The 22782-nt window shown below is 42.1% G+C and overlaps 1 protein-coding gene across 1 annotated transcript; it reads left to right on the top strand.

The window, feature by feature from the left end:
- Positions 1-9515: 9515 nt before the first annotated feature.
- Positions 9516-17344, top strand: LOC137306134 (myelin-associated glycoprotein-like). The gene is made up of 6 exons (XM_067975192.1): positions 9516-9867; positions 12523-12667; positions 12917-13083; positions 14577-14864; positions 16339-16432; positions 17197-17344. The coding sequence occupies exons 1-6, from the start codon at positions 9516-9518 to the stop codon at positions 17264-17266; spliced, it is 1116 nt and encodes a 371-aa protein (XP_067831293.1). The 3' UTR covers positions 17267-17344.
- The last annotated feature ends 5438 nt before the right edge of the window (positions 17345-22782 follow it).

Raw genomic sequence — 22782 nt, 5'->3', positions numbered from 1 at the left:
CAACACACCTGAGTTAACTAGGCTTAGTTGAGACTTGGTAAAATTCAAGGCTAAGTTTGACTCCAAGGTGTGTGTTTTTGGCGGGGGTGGGGGCTGGGATGGTGTTGCTGTTATGCACATGACATAAACCAAGATCGACCACAGGTAAACTCTTCTCTTTGTCCAGCTGGGATCATGCCACCATTTAACGCACGGACACAATTGGCCAAATGACCGGGTATTTCTGCCTTAAAGTTCTGTGATATGAAAACTCACCTGCTTGATTATATAAGAAAACTGGAAGCAGTCTAGGCACATTCTAACTTCACCTCTGCTTTAATTACACATTCACGTGCCAAAAGAAGAATTGTATTAAATCTGCTCCCCGTTGTTCACTGTAGGCGACCAGTGTAGTTTATATGGTAGTAGATGTCGACCAGAAAAGGTCTCGATTATATCCCAATTGACTGAAATACCTGCAGACCGGTGAGGTCAGTGCGGCGGCCAGTACATGCAACCCCAATATCGTCGCAACACGAATGTTGCAATCAAAAGCAACATTGTCCTTCTGAAAGCAAAGTGACCGGAGTGAGATGAAGTTCCTCTGCTTGATAACTGTAATGGTCTATTTTATGGGGCATGAACGCTGTTCGTTTGTGTTGCAAAATCGTATATTCAATTGCGATGCGATCACACCTTAATCAGAATCCGATCCGGCATGAGCACGTTGAGCAATATATTTTATTTATACACACGGTATAGGAGAACTGCATCGCTTACATATTGCGATTTGCATGGGTTGCTATGCTTGTCTTATAGCGATAGTGACTACTCTAGCTTTTGTTTGTGTAATCAGCAAATATGGATACCAGAAATGAACACGCTCACATAGGAGATTAATTCAACAGAATTCATTTGCAATACTGCACATATCAAGTGTGCATTGCCTGACTTAGAAAATGCATTTGTTGTGATGGATCTCCACTGACCCAAAGACTGCTCTAAATATAAAGGCAGGTTCACACATTTCCATAGTTAACCTTTGTTCATGAATGGTTGTCTCTGCTCAAGGACACTCTGGAGCCATTCTAACATCCCTCTATGTCATGTCAGTTGTGAGCCTGTCTGACCATGAGAAGTACCCATTCTTCAGTGCATTTTGATCATTGATTTCACATTCCGAAGTGCAGCCAATAGATTAATGTTCTTTTGCTCATCATCCGGATTTCGTGAGACTTGGAGATGTCGAAACCAATCCACTAAACCAATAGTTTGCACGTAGTTGGTCATTTCACATCACAACTTTTCACGACTTATCACATCACGACTTATCACAAGTCAAGAGTGTAACGGAGTACTCTCCACTTGCCCGGATGAGTGCAGCTCCAACAACACTCAAGAAGCTCGACACCATCCAGGACAAAGCAGCCCGCTTGATTGGCACCCCTTCCACCACCCTAAACATTCACTCCCTTCACCACTGGCGCACCGTGGCTGCGGTGTAAACCATCCACAGGATGCACTGCAGCAACTCGCCAAGGCTTCTTGGACAGCACCTCCCAAACCCGCGACCTCTACCACCGAAAAGGTCAAGGTCAGCAAGCACATGGGAACAACACCACCTGCACTTTCCCCTCCAAGTCACACACCATCCCGACTTGGAAATATTTCGCCCTTACTTCATTGTCGCTGGGTCAAAATCTTGGAACTCCCTTCCTAACAGCACTGTGGGAGAACCGTCACCACACGGACTGCAGCGGCTCAAGAAGGCGGCTCACCACCACCTTCTCAAGGGCAATTAGGGATGGGCAATAAATACTGGCCTCGCCAGCGACGCCCACATCCCATGAAAGAATTTTTTAAAAATCACATTACATTATCACATCGAATTATCGAATGATAGTATCAAAGAACCTTACAGCGCAATAGGTCTAGAAGATATATGCATATCTTGGGGACGGGACTAGAGGGAGTAGATGCTGAATGGATGTTTCCCCTTGTGGGAGAGACTCGAACTCGGGGCCACAATTTAAAAAGGGGGTCTCCCACTTAACACGGAGATAAGGAGAATTTTTTTGTCTCAGAGGATCGTGAGACTGTGGAACTCCCTTCCCCAGAGAGCGGTGGAGACAGGATCATTGACTATTTTTTAAGGCTGAGTTAGATCGATTCCTGATTAACAAAGGAGTCAAAGGTTATAGTAGGTAGACGGGAAAGTAGGGTTGATGTCACAATCAGATCACTCATTATCTTATCAAATGGCAGAGCAGGCTCGAGGGGCCGAAAGGCCTACTCCTGCTCTTAATTCGTATGTCCGTATGTTCCTACGTACGTAGGAGGCCATTCGGCCGATCGAGCCGGTGGCGGTTCTTTGAAAGTGCTATCCAGTTAGTCGCATTCCCCCATCTTTCCCCGTAGCCCTTCAATTTACCCTCCTTCAATTATTTATCCAATTCCCTTTTGAAAGGCACTATTGAATCTTCCTCCACTCCTCTTTCAGGCAGTGCATTCCAGATCATAACAACTCGCTGCAGTAAAAATAAATCTCATCATCCCATCTCTGGCTCTTTTGCTAGTTGCGTTACTTATGTGTTCTCTGATTTCCGAACCAACTGCCAGTAGAAAGAGTTTCTCCTTATTGACTCGATGAGAACCCCTCATAATTGTGGACACCTCTATTAAATCTCCCCTTAACCACTTCTGCTCGAAGGAGAAAAAGACCAGCTTCTCTAGTCTCCCGACATAACCGAAGTGCCTTACCCGTGATACCATTCTAGTAAATCTGCGTTGCACCCTCTCCAAGGCCTTGAAGCCCTTCCTAATGTGTGGTGCCCAGAATTAGACACAATTCTCCAGCTGAGGCCTCGCCAGTGATTTATCACATCGCATCACATTTAGTTAAATAGCTATCACGGGCTCCTTGTCAGCTCCCTAACTGTTGAAATTGAAAAGAAAGTAAAAACAAAAACCTCATGATGCCCAGAAACACCGACAAATGAGCAGCCTGAAGGGTTTGCAGAGCAGGTTGCAACAGCGATTGCAATGACTTAATCGGAATACGGAATGCAGCAAGAACAGAGCAGTAAATAGCATCGACCTGACCAGTTGCTGGTGCATGAACTTACCGTGAAAAAGAGCGTTGCCTGTTGGTGATGGTGAGAACGGCTTCCACAATTACATAGAGTTCATCGAAGCTTCGCGTGATCCAGTAAGGTAACCATGTTAGCGATGTGAGTTACAGTCGTTTGTAAATAGAAATTAACGGACTTGAGTTGCAGGCGTGCTTTGGATGGTCAGTTGTATCAGTGTGACAGTTGCACGGTAGGGGTCAGTATCTTAACATGGGTCCAAGGAACGCAAGAAAATTTTAATAGAATGACTTACTTCCGTCATATCAAGTTTTGCAAAATCCTGGCTAGTCTTACCGATGTGAATGTTTGAGTTCAGTCGCTGCTAAAGCTCAGAAGTCTTGAGTACAGATGTTAAATTATGAGAAATATTAGCGGAGAAGAGAGAGGCTTTGAGGTAGAGAGAGAAGAACGCCTTTGCAATGGAAGAGATCAAGTACACCATTCATAATATGCAATGAACTGAAACTCCTGCAGGTTAGTTCGGAGAAACAATTTCTGATTCTGAGGGGCCATGAAAAAAAACACTTCACAAATTGTGTCCAACCCCCTGGAAAAACCAGGCTAAAAGGTGACTGGAAAGCTTCATTCTGGGTGCAGTCAAGCCGCAAAAAACAATGAGCTAGGCAGGAAAAAAGTGGAGTTCAACTGCCCAATGACTCTGGCTGCTTTGTTTGGAAAGATGGGGACCTCTTATCCCCAACTTGATAAAATAGCGACAGATTAATTGTGTGTGAAATAATTGCGACCTACATGATGTGATAAGAAAATGCGAAATAGGAGCAGAAGGAGGCCATACCACCCCTCGAGCCTGCTCCAACTTTCAATGAGATCATGACTGATCTGCGACCTCACCTCCACTTTCCCGCCCGATCCCCATATCCCTGGATTCCCCTAGAATCCAAACATCTATCCAACTCAACCTTGAATGTATTCAACGACTGAGCATCCACAGCCCTTTGGGGTAGAGGATTCCAAAGGTTCACAACAGTCTGCGTGAAGAAATTCCACCTTCTCTCAGTCTTGAATGGCCGACCCCTTGTCCTGCGACTCTGCACCCTCGTTCTAGATTCTCTAGCCAGGGGAAACAATCTCACATCATCCACCCTGTCAAGCCCCCGAAATATCTTACATGTTTCAATGAGACATCAGCGACAGATTACTTGTGTGTGACATCGTCGTGACCTACATGATGTCATCACCGGCAGATTACTTGTGTGTGAAATCGTTGTGATCCAAAAATCCGGGGCTCTTATCCCTCCCAACCAAAAATAGGCTTGGCCAACACATTTCCCTCTGGATAGTGCCCAGTTAAAGTGAAGTTACGTGATGTTTCCCCAACAGTTCGCTTGGTGTGTTTGTTCGCCTGTGGAATTCAAAGTACAGGCCTTTTGCGTTGAGTTAACTGATCTCAAGCCAGGAAGGCACTAGTCATGTTACACTTAGAACCAGCACCCTTGGGTTAGGGAGGAGAAATATCAGTCAGCATACCTACTCCTGACTGACACTGATGCTAGTGTGTGGGCGTTAATTTGGCTTCAACTGTAATGCCACTCTGAGTCGACTGGCTTTCCAAAAGTAATTATTTATGGGTTCCTTAAGAAGGAAGGCCAACTGGGCAATATACCTCAGGGCAGCTTGCATCAGTAAATTTGCTTCCCACCAAGAGTCAAAATCCTCATGAAAAGAAGAAGGCGAGGAGAAGATTGGAAAGAAAACGTAAAAACAAATGTTTACAGATCACCTGGACATTGAACCTTAGAGGAAATGGTCAAGGCTCTGGGCAATATTCCTAAGGACTCCATAAATCCCCGAGCTCTAGCGAGCTGATAAATGGAAAACAGTGAATATTCAAGAAGTTAAAGATAGTATCAAAATGAAAGAAAAAGCATACAATTCCGCAAAGATTAGTGGCAGGTCAGAAGATCGGTCAGAATATAAAAACAGCACAGAATAACTAAAAGACTAAAAAGGAGGGAGAAATTAGAGTAGGAGAGAAAGCTAGCTAGAAATATAAAAACACATAGTAAGAGATTCTACAGGTATTTAAAAAGGAAAAGAGTAAGTAAAGTGAGCGTGGGTCCTCTAGAGAGTGAGTCTGGGAAATTAGTAATGGAGAATATTGAAATGGTGGATGAATTGAACAGACGTTTTGCGTCCGTCTTCACTGTAGGTGACACAAATAACGTGCCAGAAATAATTGTGAATCATGAGGTGAAAGGGAGGGAGGAGCTTAAAACACTTCCAATCACCAGGGAAAGGGCCTTGAAAACATATTAGAACTAAAAGTAGAAAAGTCCCCAGGTTCTGATGGACTTCACCCTAGGTTCTTAAAAGAAGTGGCTGCAGAGATTGCAGATACAATGGAATTAATTTTCCAAAATTCCCTAGATTTTGGAAGGGTCCCATCAGATTGGAAAATAGCGAATGTAACTCCTCTATTCAAGCAAGGAGGTTTAAAGAAAGCAGTAAACTACACGCCAGTAGCTTAACATCTGTCAAAGGAAAAGGCTAGAATCTCGTATTAAGGAGGTTATAGCAGGGCACTTAGAAAATCTCAATGCAATCAAGCAGTCAACACGGCTTTGTGAAAGGGAAATCGTGTTTGACTAATTCATTAGCGTTCTTTGAGGAAGTAACAAGCAACTTTGATACAGCGGATTCTGTGGATGTGGTGTACTTGGATTTCCAGAAGGCTTTTGACAAGGTGCCACATCAAAGGCTACTGCAAAAAATAAGAACTCATGTTATAGGGGGCAACATATTAGCATGGAAAAAGGATTGGTTAGCTAACAGGAAACAGAGACTCGGCATAAATGGGTTATTTTAAGGCTGGCAAGATGTAACGAGTGGAGTGCCACAGGGATCATTGCTTGGTCATCAACTATTTACAATCTATATCAATGACTTGGCTGAAGGGACCGAATGTATGGTTGCTAATTTGCTGGTGACACAATGATAGGTAGGAAAGTAAGTTGTGAAGAGGAAATAAGGAGTCTGCAAATAAACTCCCGTGTATACAGGCCCAACTTGTTCAACCTTCCCTCGGGAGTTTAGAAGAATGAGAGGTGATATTATTGAAATATATACGATCCTGAGGGGACTAGAAGGGGTAGGTGCTGAGGGACAATTCATTTGTGGGAGAGACACGAACTAGTGGCCACAGTTTAAAAATAAGGGTTCTCCCACTTAAGAATGAAATGAGGAGATTTTGTTTTCTCTCAGAGGCTCGTGAGTCTGTGGAACTCCCTTCCCCGGTGAGGATAGGTCATTGAATATTTTTATGGCTGAGTGATAGATTCCTGATTAACAAGGGAGTCAAAGGTAATAGTAGGTCGACGGGAAAGTAGGGTAGAGGTCACAATCAGATCAGCCATGAACTTATTAAATGGCAGAGCAGGCTCGAAGGGCCGAATGGCCTATTCTTGCTCTTAATTCGTAAGTTCGTATGTTCGTACGTATGTTCAAAGCAGTGAGGCACGAATCAGAGAGGCCATCAATATTCATCTGAAAAGCAGAAGGATAGTCTCATGGATTCAAAAGCAGTAGGTCATGACTCATGAACCTACTGGAATTATTTGAGGAGGTAAACTGAAGCAGTGGATGTGGGAAGTCCAGGGAAAGTAATTGATAAATTTTGTGTGTGACTTCAAAAAAAAAGTTGTGTTGAATTAATGGCAAATTATTGCCTTCTATCAATTGTCTGCTGTTGCTTTTCAATCACGACAAGCATCACAGACAAGCCTGATTTAGTGCGACACCAACATCCATGCACATGCAATCACTGGCAAAAGTCACTGGAATAAGGAATTCAGGCGAAACTTCTTTACGTAAAGGGTACTTTCTATGATATTGAGTGGGTGAGTGGAATAGCACAGATGTATTTAAGGGAAACCTCGATTGGTACATGAGGGAGAAAGGAATAGAAAAATATGCTGATAGGATGAGATGAAGTAGAGTGGGAGGAGGCTCGTGTGGAGCATAAACACCGGCTGAATGACCTGTTTCTGTGCTGTAAATTCTACGTAATTTGATGTAAAAAAATAGTTTGCTTCTGTTCCCCCATCAGTCTAATTCCAGATGGTCCCAGTTGAAGGTGGTCGGGAATGCTTGAGATGCACCAGGTAGCAAGGATTGCGTCACACTGATCAATTTGGCAGAACTTGTATATTCAATTAATATTTTCCATACATTTTTCATTAGCATTTAACCCGAAAACTTAGACTTTGCCGGAAATGCAAAACGGGCGATAGCGAATCTGCAGCCCGTTTTGCAACACGCCCAATATTTTCCGCATGAACGTTTGGAAAATGGGAATATGGCGGGAGATAACACGGAGTTCGATTCGCTATCGCCTATTTTGTGCCAAGGCTGAAGATCAATTTCACGGTCTGAAGTCGATTTCACACGTCCCAGACCTAGCACCAAAATGAGAAAAATAAACTGCAGCAAATGTGATAAAATGTTCATGAATTTGAGCAAATTTATACAGCTGGGAAGCGTGTGCATCTCGTTCAGTCACTGAGAAGAATGTATGTTGCCGCGCTGTAAAACTGTTTACTGAATGTACTTGGAGATAGCAGGTAATGAAGAAGTCTACAGAATGTAGCAACAAAACTAATTGCAGTTAGACGACACCAACGTTAATTTCCTGCAAAAGAGCTAAATGTGTGTGAAAATTGCGTCGGAGGCGACTGCAAGCGTGGGCAGCGTCCTCTGGTCACAGACTCCAGTGTGTTGTGTTTGAGAAACAAACTGTGTGTTTGTCAGAGAGAGTGATGCTGTTTTTATGTTAAGGATTCTATAGAAACTATTGGCTATATCATAGCATCATATTAAGCAAAGCTTGGTTTCACATTGCAGATGTAAATATGCGAGCAGTTGTCGTCATGAAGACTTGTTGTGGTGCACAAGCTGTGAGAGTAAGCATCCTTCCCATGCATCCTTGTTCACTCAATGGATTATACCTACAAAGGCGTTTGCATTTTCGATAAAATCCTCAAATCCATTTTAGACTTTCCAGGCCTAAGCGCAAAATGGGAAAAATGCAATGCAGCAAATTGAGCACCGTATTTATTAATTTCAGCAATTTTGCAGAACTGGAGTCTGAATATAAATAGTTTCGTTATTTGGAAGAATGGCTGTGAACCACAGGGCCAAGCGACTTACGAACAAACATCTCCTATTGCACCACTATTTAACGAAGGTGAGGAAACCACACGTCTGCAAAGTGCAGCAACAAAACTAACGGCAGTTACACGTCTCCAACATGCATCTCGTCTGAGCTGCCAAAAGATAATATGTGTGAAATGTGAGTCAGAGGCGTCTGCAAGCGGGGCAGAGCTCTCTTGTAGCAGGTTCCAATACATTATGTTCTTAAATAACTGCACATTTGGCGTGTGTGTATGTTAGACACAGAGAGAGGGTGACTCTGTTTCTATGTTAAGGTTTCTTTAGCAGATGTTAGATATACCATCAGAGCATATTCCGTATCAGTCGGTCACAGGCAGTGCATGCCGAAGACGTGCTAGCAGCCTGCCTCACCAGTATTTGGTGGAGCTTCACAAGTTGAGTGAGTAAGCGCTCTTCCTATAGATTGGATGGGAATACCTCACCTCCGCGATCGTCCGATGGGATAGTGAAGAATTCTAACAAATGACGGGGAAGAATAATGCTTAAATCTGATTTGTCTTTGTTGTGAAATAGGTTTTCCATGTTGACAGTGAAACCGGGAACACTTTCCAGCCATGAGGAGTTGCGTGTTTCTCTCTCTCATGACATTGACAGACGGTAAATAATTTTTAATAATAATTTCTGCAAAAATTTTTATATGTTGTGGGAAGAGTACAGGACAATTCTTTTTGCCAATGTGACGTGGCTGTTCATTTTAAATCCAGTGAAACAATTTCAATGGTTGTTTAGCGCATGCTTTACAGATGCGTTCTAATTGCTATTCAAATTATTTTTACTGTCTATTTTAATCCACTTTTAATTTTATTTTAATTTATACTTAATCAGTACTTTAATGGTCAATGGATGTGTAATGTATACTATCGTTCATATTAAATATATATTTATAACAATCTTAAAGAACATTCACTTTCTGTTTTGCGCATATATATTCGATGTTAATATGAGTATTGCATTTGTATATTTGTGTTTCATAGCACTGCTATCAAATAGGTATAATTGTGGACATTTAAATCAGTGTTCAGATCAGTATATTTCACTTGATTTTTAAAGGGCATTTGATATTTTTGAATTGATATGGTGATGGGCGATTATTTGTCAACTAACAAATACTTTAATAGATATTTTAGATATTACAATGGGTTTTGAATGGATATTTAAAAGAGGGCTAATGTTTTTTTTCTTTCAGTTGTTTGTTGTGATGAATGCACTGTGGTGATGCCAGATAGTGTGTCGGCAGTGTCGGGTTCATGTGCACAGATCCCGTGTACGTTTCATCATTCAGTCTCTGCCCCCATTCCAAAGGGGAAGTGGTTGAAGAAGGGCCGTGATCCTCGTGGTATCGGGGACACCCTTATCTATGATTGGGAAAATCCACATGGGCAGCCTTATAACTTTGGTGGGAGAGTGGAGTTGAAGGGCAACGTTGAGAAAGGACAATGCTCCCTTTTGATAAAGAATATCAGGAAGCGTGATGAGGGTACATATTACTTCAGCGTGCAAATCCACTCGGGCTGGTATGTTTATACACCTGCCACTGGCCGTTCTGAAGTCTTCCTTTCTGTTTCAGGTGAGTTTTTCCTTTGTTCCTTTTCTACATTTTATTCCAGTGCTTAAGTGTGAATCAACCAACGTGTAAAGTGGACACATTTTGTGATGTCCCCGGCCGAACTCAAAGGTCAGTTGCAACACAGGGTGCGGCGATACGGATAAGCAATGCAATGGTTCATATCTTAAAGACAGAAATATATGGAAATGACATCAGTAAAAGAGGACGTACAGCCCAACCAGTCCGTGTTGCTGTTCATTCTCCACATGACCAACACTCCTAATCGCCTGTGCCTGGCCTGTTCCCATATCCCTTTGTTGCCATTCCCTTCAACCACCTTTCTAACTTATTGTTAAGTGTTCACATGATGATAACTTTTCAACTTGTTGACCGAAACGTAAAACTGGCTGTGCGGGTCGTCCGCCTAATACAGAAACCAACAGATCTTCATGTTCATTGAAATAAAAGGAAATATAAATCGGGCGGTTGCTGGAATGGGCGCTTGATCTGGACCGCCAGCTTTGACCCCGGCGGTAAGTTCAGATTCAGTCTGTTTCTCTCTCCTCTGTCCATTTGCTTCGTAGGTTTAAACACTTCTGTCAAAGCATTCCAAAATCTGTTTGGCCCCATTGAATTCTGCCCCAATTTTTGAAGGCGTTCCTCGCATTTGTACTTTCTGTTACCAGCCAGAATCCACGCCAATCCGCCCTGTCGCCTTCCTCTCGAGCAGAAACCAAAACTCGCATTCTTATTCCAACTGTGAACTTACTATGGTTCTCTTTCGGAACTCCATCACATCTCGATTTTTATATTGTACATCTGTTGCTGTTAAAACCAGGACCCCTGTCGCTGGTTCTTGCCCTTTTCCACTGGAGCTGCGGTTTGCTGCCTCGTGAATCCGAACCCACGAATTCCTCTGCTGTTTATCAACCAGCGGCCCAGTGTTCAAACTATAATCTGCCACCTCATGTTCCCTGAAAGTGAATTTTATCTACCTCTTATTTCCGCATTCTCCAATCTCTCCATTATCCCCTTGCAACACCATTTAGTTCCCGGAGTTATTTGCTGTGTGGGACGTTAAATTTTGCATGGCTGTCAAAATGGCGGAATCGGATCAGCCTCTCATTATAATTGAAAGTAAAATGGGCGGGAAGTATAGTCGGCAAACGACCCTTTGCTGCCAGTTTTGCACCATTTTCAAATGTTAAATTCAGATACGAACATACGAATTAAGAGTACGAGTAGGCCCTTCGGCCCCTCGAGGCGACATTGCCATTTGATAAGATCATGGCTGATCTGAATGCGACCTCAATCCTACTTCCCCGTCTTCCTTCGATAACCGTTGACTCCCTTTTAAAATCAGGAATGTATCGAACTCAACTTTAAAAATATTCAATGACCCTGCCTCCACCTCTCTCTGGGGAAGGGAGTTCCACAGACGCATGACCCTCTCCGTCTTAAATGGAAGACCATTTTGTAAACTGTGTCTCCTAGTTCGAGTCGCTCCCACAAGGGGAAACATCCTCTCAGCGTCTATCACTTCTAGTCCGCTCAGGATCTTATATGTTTCAATAAGATCACATCTCATTCCTCTAAACTCCTGTGTATACAGGCCCAACTTGTCCAACCTTTCCTCATATGATAACCCCCTCACCCCCGACATCTGCTAGTAATTACTATTGGGAAATTTGTACATCACTCCCTCTCCCACCATATCCAAATCATCGATGTACACAATGAGTAGAAGCAGACCCTGAACATAACCTTGTGGGTCTCCGTACTCATGTGAAGCATTCTGAGAAACTGCACAGGACTTAGATTCATTGCTTCCTCCCTTCTGAACAGTTCCTCTTTCAGTTTCTGCAGTACCGTTTATTGCTAACTCCTTAATATCTTCTCCAATAATCTCCTGCGTGTTACGTTGTCAATGGCTTCCTCATTACACTTCAAATTACTGTTCTGTGATGCGTTTCTGGACTTGGCGAGGACGTCAAAGGCGCTAAATTAATGCAATTTCTTTTTCGTGCGTATACATATTCTCAGCACATGGTATTTAACTAGATCCGAAAGAATAAGTAAATTTTAAAGTTATGTTAAAAAATGTGTTCACATTGTGTCATTTATTTGTTGATTCTGATGTCATGTCGCCAAAATGAAATTCCTACGGAAAGCTCAATGCGTTTCACACGAGAGGAAACTGCTGCGGTTCTCCGACACAGGACTATGTTACGAGTCGTTTATCTGGCCTGTCCATTCTTGAGCATCATCTTTCTGTGCTGAAGTTCCTTTGCAACAGAATCTGGGAACTTTCTGATCTGCATTAGTCACTATCACACTCGTTGCTTATATTTAAAGATCTCACGTTGATTCTAAATTCTGCGTGCAAGGCTGCTTCACTGGACTACAGCTATTAGATCCATTATATGAATAATATACGAGATAAAACGACTGATGGTTATTTAAGTGGGGCCATATGTTATCCGATGAGGCACTAAACTATTTTATAACTGCGAGGAGTATTTCAGAGTAACGAATCTACTTGCGATACATGAAAGACAAAATGCGATTTATTGTTTTAACTCTTTGTCAGATTTAGATGGAAGTGCTGTTTCAGGCCACTCCCCGGTTTTAAGATTGAAACGACCCTAATACGCCCGTTTGCTCCTGTTCTTACAGACAAGCCACAGATTTCTGGTTATCGGGAACTGACTTCTGGAAAAGCAGCTGGACTGACCTGTTCAATCACTCACAGCTGCCCAAATGACAAACTGCAACTGAGGTGGATTGATTACAATGGGTCCCGTCCTCTTCCATGGGATACTAAAGATGGAACAATTGTAAACAATTTTACAACACCAAGTTATAGTCCAGCAATTTTATTTTAAATTCACACGCTTTCGGAGATTTTCTCCTTCCTCAGGTAAATGTTTCGAGATCTTGAAACATTTGCCTGAGGAAGGAGAAAATCTCCGAAAGCGTGTGAATTTAAAATAAAATTGCTGGACTATAACTTGGTGTTGTAAAATTGTTTACAATTGTCAACCCCAGTCCATCACCGGCATCTCCACATCAAAGATGGAACAGAAATTGTTAATGAACGTTCCGGTTCTTGGAGAGTTTCATCGGTGCTCACGTTCACTCCATCATCCGCTCTTCACGGGAAAAGTCTAGGATGCTCAATTTTACTTCATGGCTCCCTAACTTCTTCTCCACCGATTCTAACCTTGGAGATCAAATGTAAGTGTCTGCTCTGAAGTTAGTAGACCTCACCTGTCGGCCGAATGGTTCAACACTTGTCCTTCCACCATAAGCAAATTATTTAAGGTTTAGGACCGCATCAAAAAAAGCACCGCGAAACCTCCGTCTCTATACCGTGAGAGCTCACTTGGATAATCAGTGAATCGGAGTGGCTCTCAGCCAATTCTTGTCAGCCAGATTATTTGGGGAAGATTCACATTTATGAATTAATGTTGGTGGCTCCAAGAGTTTGGTTTATGCCATTATTAATTCCTATTCTGAGATCTAGTAGTGTCTTTCTGAGTTTAGTCAGTCATAAAGGGATACAAAACATGCCAAGGCGAGTTATGATTTGAAGCTAGTTTCAGCTATCATACCAGATATGAGCTCCGGTTGGGCTTCAGAATTGACCGAAATGATGTACCAGTGTCAAAGCACGTAAGCCACAAAGGAGACATAATTCGAAGAGAGAGGTAAATTCTCGAAGATTATCATTTTTGTTATAACATTAAATTCTGGGGCAGTAAAATAAGAAGTTTGCAATTTCGGCACGGCCTCTTACCCAACATAATGATTTAATTATGAGCTAAATCATGCTTCACGTTTTGCATTACTGCCTGTTACAGATGGACTGGAAAACACAACCGTGAATTCCTCTAAAGCAGCGGTGGAAGGCAGCTAATTAATATTATGCTGCAGGGCATGGGGAAAACCAGCGGTCAGTTTAAGGTGGTTGAAAAATGGTGAAGAGATCAGCACATCTTCCACCAGTGAATTAAAGCGGACATTCCACAACATTAGTTCAGAAGATGACGGTGAATATTGGTGTGTGGCTGAAAATAACCTGGGCACCGCAAACAGCACCACACGGATTTCTGCACAATATAAGTGTGCATGCATTACTCAATTAGATAGTAGCGTTGCAGTTCACAAACTCTCGATTAAAACCCACGCTGTAAAGCGCCAATGTGAAATGAGCTTGGGTTATGTCTTCCTTTCCTTGTGGACATAATGCAAAACAACCTCGATATTTCGAATAATGGAAACTAACCTGGCCAACTCGCTGAGGGTGACAGGAGTAGAATGTGCACAATGTGACATAAATGCAGCAGACGGTATCTTTCCGACTGGGACAGGAGTACATTTACTGGGAGCTTTATTCTAAATGTAACAGTTTTTAACTAATACTGGCAGTCTAAAATAAAAAAAATCCTCTATTTCTTACACTGAAATCCCTCATTTTGCTGAGCAGGAATTCGCCAAACCATATCCAACAAACGTGGTGGGAAGTAAAGCTCTGTTAACTGTATTAATATTAAGTTAGCAATGCAATATTCAGAGAAAAGGTTCTTTGAAATGTTGCCCTATTAGCTGGACATCTCTAGAAGGATCACGTCAGTCCAGCACAGCGGAAGATGTTTAAAGCAGAGGTATTTGGACATTGCAACTGTTTGACATAATCATTTCATACTGAAGTCTCTGTTTTTCTTTAGATAAACCCACAATAGTATCAGGCCCGAACTGCACCAGCTCTGAGAATTGGATTGATTGCAGCTGCAGTGTCAGAGCCAATCCACCTGCAAATATTACATGGGGCCTCAGTGGGACAATCATAACTGAGAACAGGTCAGATGTGAAAGTCTTCTCCTGGGCGGTGAATAGTTACCTGGTGGAGAGCTCCCTGACACTGACTCACCCAACTGGAAGTGGAATTCAAATCTCATGTGTTGCAGCAAACGTACACGGTGATTGTATCAGCAAGTACCAGCTCCACTCTAAGGGTAAATGTTCAATCTTTCTGTCATTTGAATACTGTAAGTGAGTTGGTGCATCACTGGTCAGTCACTAACTGAAGGTTTTCAGGGTCGGCAAATACCTGGTCCATTCAGCAGCTTAATATTGAGTCTATGTTCAATTAGTTTAAGGAGGTTTTTTCATCAGTAGACAATCACCAACTGAAGGCTGAGTTTGGCATTATACATTTTAAATATCAGTCTTCCGAAATTTGCTTCGTTTATATTTGTCAAGATAAAATTAAGTTATCTGAACAGCCGGCGATTTGATTCAAAAAACACTTCTTCTGAATTAAGATATAACCTTTGGAAAATATGGTTTCTTCTCCCCATAGGATAGCAAACTGCGATCGACCCTTTTGTGTATACAAGTTCGTTTCTGTCTTGTTCAGACGCATCTGAATATATAACGCCAGTATTTAACAATCTACGCGAAATTGAATCATCTGCATAGATAAACACTCAAGAAGCTCGACACCATCCAGGACGAAGCAGCCGGCTTGATTGGCACCCCATCCACCACCCTAAACATTCACTCCCTTCACCACCGGCGCACAGTGGCTGCAGTGTGTACCATCTACAGGATGCACTGCAGCTGCTCGCAAAGGCTTCTTCGACAGCACCTCCCAAACCCGTGACCTCCACCACCTGGAAGGACAAGGGCAGCAGGCACATGGGAACAACACCACCTGCACGTTCCCCTCCAAGTCACACACCATCCCGACTTGGAAATATATCGCCGTTCCTTCATCGTCACTGGGTCAAAATCCTGGAACTCCCTTCCTAGCAGCACTGTGGGAGAACCTTCACCACACGGACTGCAGCGGTTCAAGAAGGCGGCTCACCACCACCTTCTCAAGGGCAATTAGTGATGCGCAATAAATACCGGCCTCGCCAGCGACGCCCACATCCCATGAACGAATTAAAAAAATATATAGATCATTTAGCTGCATCTGGTGATATTGTCCGGCTTGTATTCTGATTCCATTATGCCCATTGGTTTTTTTCAAGATTGGAACATACTCAGGAGATTGTCATGTGCACTCAATTATTCAGATGTGATTTGTACACTACAAATAAGGAGTCAACCTGAAATTATTGATTGCAAATTTGTACCAGGACGCAACGCAGTAATAAATTGTTTCTACGCAAGGATCAGCACGATGGGACGAATGTAATCCATAATTTTACATTAGCTTTATCATCTGAACTTGGAGGAAACTTTCCCTTCTGATTCATAAATGTGTGTCAAAGATTGGCATTTCAACCCCAACACACTAAGGTGTATCAATGCATTTCCCAGCATTTTAGGAATATTCTCCTGGACAAATATCTTTCAGCCAGCTGTTATCTTTTTACAGAACTGCTTTTATTTAATACATAGTCATCATTTCTGTCTGTCATGCGCAGTATTTAAATATAAATGTCCTAATATGGAGCAATGTCTTTTCTGCTTTTTTAGGTAAATTGTCCTGGATACATGTCGCCCTGACAGGATCAACAGCTCTCATTTATATCATTCTGACCGCAGCCTTCATTGCTGAGGAGATACAGATGTAAGTGTTGTTTTATAATTACATAAACCTGTAGTTTGGTTGAATCAAATTCAAAATGAAGCAAGACATCGGGGCATCCTGCAAAATAAGAATCTTGATGAACATTAATCATCCCCTCAGAGCAGGGAACGTTGCGTCTCAGCTGGGAGGTGTAAAGGAGAAGGTGAGCTCGGAGCTAAATGCTGCCGCACGGAAACTCGGCTTTCATATTGACGCATGTTTAATTTTGGATGACGGGAGGGGGCCTTGCGACGTTTTACTATGTTAACGGCGCTATATAATTACAAGTTGTTGACATATTGATAAATTTGGCTCTTATGCTAGTTAATGAATTATAGGTCCACGTACAGGTAAACGTACCCTCGAGAATACACGGGGATTCAGCGTAAAATGTTACCACAAGTCAAAATTGAAAAAAAACATTTGTTTTCGAATGTGTCCGAACTCGCATCGCGAGAAGCACAATCCCAAGATTCCGCTTTTTGAGACAAAAATAAAGCGAACTTTTGAAATGTAGGCGGGAAGGGAGCGAAATGCAAAGCAATTGTCCCAGGCTTAGTAGGGAACTGTTGTTGATAAAGTGGGCACAAGTCCTTCATAGACATCCGAATACCTTCAATCAAAAGCAATTTGGAGGTGAATTCCTCTCTTGAAATGTGCTCATTAAGATTGCAAAATGAATCGACACAAAAACGTTATGAACACATCATTTTCTCTGTTCTCATTAATTATTGGGATTTATTAAATATATTATTTTTTTTCAGGAAGAAATCAAGAGAAGCAATTGTATCTCCTGAACAGATCAAATATGCAGCGACCAACAGTGCCATATAGAGATCATCAAAGGCCGAGGTGACTGAGAATGGATTAACCGTTTCAGTATGTTGGTTCGTGAAATACGCAAAAAACATAACATCAGTTAAATAAAGTTTTCCAAAATATTTAAGACATTGTTTCAAGTAAACATCTTTGCGTAAATACTGTTGGAAGGTTGCAGCCTTAGTCCTGCAAATTTAAGAAGGAAAGAATATCTGCCTGGCATAATTTATAGCGTGAGCTGATCAGCAACATCGAGGCAGTTTGTAAAAGGCTGGACTCAGTGCCAATGAACAGGATAGAGATACTGAAATCTCCCTACAGAAAGTATGTACGTATAGTTTTCAAAAACCCCAATTGAAAAAGATAATAGCTTTAAATATGATGAGGGAAATCAACCTGGTAAGATAAAGAATTTGTATTTTTGTCTGAAAATTTTGAAATAAATGGATGAAAAAAAACATTTCTTTAAAATCTCTTGCTTTGTCACACACAGCATCTGCGTCGCAGCCTCATAAGACCAAAGCCTATTGAACCAGTGTGATATTTACATTTCAGTTAAAATCTTGAATGCATTGGATAGTGATAGTTTCAGCGAGCACTACGCTAAACCACGTGGTCCCAGTGATATCTTTGGTCAGAGTTGGAGAGGAAGCCGGGCGTTGTTATGATGAACGAATGAGTCATGTTATTGGCAACTTGTGTAATTTAGATGAATTCCTTTCATTTAAGCACGGGCTTAAAGCCTTGGGATACAATTCACTTTCTCTTTTATGAGAAATTAGACAAACTGAACCCTAATCTTGCCTGTTCCATTCACGCCGACGGCCATGTTATTCACTCTGGTATGTTTCCTTTCTGTTCAGTGGGTTTCTCTTGAATTCCAGGTAAAGAACCTGATGGGGTTTCAGGAATGGCAGTTAATGAAACAATTGTGCTGTCCTGCCAGAACATTGCAACGTTATCAAATTAAGAACTTCCAAATAAAATTACTGGCAAATGTACATTATACAATTTACAATTGCCTCTCACGGAGTTCACACCATCCCTCGCAATAACACACCTGAGTTACCTAGGCCTAGGTGAGACTTGGTAACATTCATGGCGAAGGTTACCTCCGAGGTGTGTGTTTGTTGGGGGGATGATGGTGCTGCTGTTGTACACATGACATAAGCCAAGATCGACCACAGGTAAACTCTTCTCTCTGCTCAGCAGGGTCCATGCTACCTTTTAAAGGCAAAGAATCGATGGGCCAAACGACCGTGTAATTCTGCCTTAACGTTCTTTGATAAGAAAATTAACCTGCTTGATTATATAAGACAACTGGAAGCAGTCTAAGCACATTCTAACATCAACTCAGGTTTAATTGCAGGTTCAGGTGTCAAAAGAAGAATTGTATTGAGCCTGCGCCCCACTGCTCACTGGAGGCGACCAGTGTAATGTAGACGGCAGTGGATATCGACCAGAAATGGTCGCGATTATATCCCAATTGACTGATATACCTGCAGACCGGTGGGGTAAGTGCGGCTGACAGTGCATGCAACCCCAATATCGACGCAACATGAATGTTGCCATCAAAAGCAATAATGCCCTTCTGAAAGCAGGGTGAAAAAAGCAAGAGGAAGTTCCTCTTCTTGATAACTGTAATGGTCTATTTTATGGGCCATGAACGCTGTTCGCTTGTGTAGCAAAGTCGTATATTCAATTGCGATGTGATCACACCATAAACAGAAATCGATTCGGCCTGAGCACGTTGAGCAATGTATTTTATTTATACACACGGTAGAGAAGAACTGTGCCCCTTAGATATTGCTATTTGCACGGGTTGCTATGTTTGCCTGATCGGGACAGTGACTACTCTAGTTCTTGTTTGTGTAATCATCCAATTAACTCTGGTTTTGTGGGGCAACAATCAGTGTTTTCGACTCACGTGCGTGGGCAGCAATCGAACATCCGGAGCGCAGCGGAATGAGTAAGTGTACTCACTTCGGCTGACCGGCTTAGGTCATTGAAGCGCCTCCTGTACTGTACACAGGTGCGTGATATATGTTGGTGGTGCTGGTGACCCCCTCTGCCACCTCGAGCCAGGCCTTCTTGGTGGCAGAGGCAGGCCACTTCCTCCCGTCCACCGGGGAGAAGATCTCTGTCGTCCTCCTCCTCCTCACCCCATCCAGTAAGACCTGGAGTGAGGCATCATTAAACCTGGCAGCAGCCTTCCCCGTGGGCTGCTCCATGCTGTAATTTTGGCTCCTTCCTGCAGCATCAGTCAGTGGAGGACTGCCACTTTAAATAGGGCACCTCCAGCAGACAGCCTATGATGCGGTTGCGCTGTCCCCCGCTGCCAACCCGACTCCCTCCTAAAATCGAGCCCTGGAACTTGGGGTCACAGTTTAAAAATAAGGGGTCTCCCATTTAAGACGGAGATGCGGAGAAGTTTTTTTCTCTCAGAGGGTCGTGAGTCTGTGGAACTCCGTTCCCCACAGAGGGGTGGCAGCAGGTCGTTGAATATTGTTTATGGCTGAGTGAGGGAGATTCCTGATTAACAAGGGAGTCAAAGGTTATAGTAGGTAGACGGGAAAGTAGGGTAGAGGTCACAATCAGATTAGCCATGTACTGATCAAATGGCAGAGCAGGCTCGAGGAGCCGAATGGCCGACTCCTGCTCTTAATTCGTCAGTTTGTATGTTCGAAGCAGCGAGACACGAATCAGAGAGGCCATCAATATTCATCTGAAAAGCAGAATGGATGGTCTCATGGATTCAAAAGCAGTAGGTCATGACTCATGAACCTACTGGAATTATTTGAGGAGGTAAACTGAAGCAGTGGATGTGGGAAGTCCAGGGAAAGTAATTGAAATATTTTGTTTGTAACTTAAGAAAAAAGTTGGGTTGAATTAATGGAAAATTATTTCCTTCTGTCAATTGTCTCCTGTTGCTACTCGTTCACGACAAGCATCACAGACAAGCCTGATTTAATGCTACACCATCATCCATGCACATGCGCTTACTGGCAAAAGTCACTGTAATAAGGAATTAAGGAGAAACTTCTTTACCCAGAGGGTACTTGCTATGACATGGAGTGGTTGAGGGGAATAGTATAGATGTATTTAAGGGAAAGCTAGACAGGTACATGAGGGAGAAAGGAATAGAAGAATATGCTGAAAGGATGAGATGAAGTAGGGTGGGAGGAGGCTTGTGTGGCCTGTTTCTGTGCTGTACATTCTATGTAATTTGATGCAAAAAAAAGGTTGGTTCTGTTCCCCCATCAGTCTAATTCCAGGTGCTCCCAGTTGAAGGTGGTCGGGAATGCTTGAGATGCACCAGATAGTCAGGATTTCGTCACACTGATCAATTTGGCAGAACTTGTATATTCAATTAATATCAGCCATACATTTGTCATTAGCATTTAACCCTAAAACTTAGACATTGCCGGTGATGCAAAACTCACGATAGCGAATCAGCAGCCCGTTTTGCAACACGCCCAATTATTTACCGGTTGAACTTTTGGAAAATGGGAATATGGCGGGAGGTAACACGGAGTTCGATTCGCTACCGCCTATTTTGTGTCAAGGCTGAAGATCAATTTCACGCTCTGAGGTCGATTTCACATGTCCCAGACCTAGCAAAAAAATGATAAAAATAAACTGCAGCAAATGTGATAAACTGCTCATGAATTTGAGCAAATTTATACAGCTGGGAAGCGTGTGTGGATCGTTCAGTCACTTAGAAGTATGGATGTTGCCGCGCTGTAAAACTGTTTACTGAATGTACTTGGAGATAGCAGGTAATCCACAAGTCTACAGGATATAGCAACAAAACTAATTGCAGTTAGACGACACCAACGTTAATTTCTTGCAAAAGAGCTAAATGTGTGTGAAAATTGCGTCAGAGGCGTCTGCAAGCGTGGGCAGCGACCTCTGGTCACAGACTCCAGAGTATTATGTTTGAGAAACAAACTGTGTGTTTGTCAGAGAGAGTGATGCTGTTTTTTTGTTTAGGATTCTATAGAAACTATTGGCTATATCACAGCATCATCTTAAGCAAAGCTTGGTTTCACATTGCAGATGTAAATATGCGAGCAGTCGTCGTCATGAAGACTTGTTGTGGTGCACAAGCTGTGAGAGTAAGCATCCTTCCCATGCATCCTTGTTCACTCAATGGATTATACCTACATAGTTTCCAAAGGCGTTTGGATTTTCGATAAAATCCTCAAATTCATTTTAGACGTTCCAGACCTAAACGCAAAATGAGAAAAATGCAATGCAGCAAATTGAGCACAGTATTTATTAATTTCAGCAATTTTGCAGAACTGGAGTCTCAATATAAATAGTTAAGTTATTTGGAAGAATGGTTGTGAAACACAGGGCCAAGCGACTTACGAACAAACATCTCCTATTGCACCACTATTTAACGAAGGTGAGGAAACCTCACGTCTACAAAGTGCAGCAACAAAACTAACGGCAGTTACACGTCTCCAACATACATCTCGTCTGAGCTGCCAAAAGATAATATGTGTGAAATGTGAGTCAGATGCGTCCGCAAGCTGGGGACAGAGCTCTCTTGTAGCTGGTTCCAATACATTATGTTCATAAATAACTACATTTGGTGTGTTTGTGTGTTTGACAGAGAGAGAGGGTGACTCTGTTTCTGTGTTAAGGGCTCTTTCGCAAATGTTAGACATACGATGAGAGCATATTCCGTAATAGTCGGTCACAGGCAGTGCATGCCGAAGACGTGCTAGCAGCCTGCATCACCAGTATTTGGTGGAGTTTCACAATTTGAGTGAGAAAGCGCTCTTCCTATAAATTGGTGGGAACACCTCACCTCCGCGGAGGTCAGATGGGATTAGTAAAGAATTCTAACAAATGACTGGGAAGAATAATGCATAAATCTGACTGGCCTTTGTTGTGAAATAGGTTTTCCATGTTGACAGTGAAACCCTGGAACAGGTTCCAGCCATGAGGAGTTGCGTATTTCTCTCTCTCATGACATTGACAGACGGTAAATAATTTTTAATAATTTCTGCAAAAAAAGTATTATACGTTGTGCGAAGAGTACAGGATAATTCTTTCTGCCAATGTTACGTGGCTGTTCATTTTAAATCCAGTGAAACTATTTCAATGGGTGTTTAGCGCATGCTTTATAGATGCTTTATTGCATTTTAATTGTTATTCAAATTATTATTAATGTCTATTTTAATCCACGTTTAATATTATTTTAATTTATACTTAATAAGCTCTCAAATGGTCAATGGATGTGTAATGTATAGTTTCGTTCATATTAAATATATATTTATAACAATCTTATTATGCATTCACTTTCTGTTTTGCGTATATCTATTCGGTGTTAATATCACTATTACATTTGTATATTAGTGTCTCATATAACTGCTATCAAACAGGTATAATTATGGACATTTAAATCAGTGTTTTGATCAGTATATTTTGCTTGAATTTAAAGGACATTTGACATATTTGAATTGCTATGGTGATGGACGATTATTTGGCAACTAACAAATACTTTAATAGATATTTTA

Source organism: Heptranchias perlo, chromosome 42, assembly GCF_035084215.1.
Source record: "Heptranchias perlo isolate sHepPer1 chromosome 42, sHepPer1.hap1, whole genome shotgun sequence".
NCBI lineage: Eukaryota > Metazoa > Chordata > Chondrichthyes > Hexanchiformes > Hexanchidae > Heptranchias > Heptranchias perlo.
The sequence above is the reverse complement of the archived record's forward strand: the minus strand, read 5'-3'. Positions and strand labels throughout refer to the sequence as shown.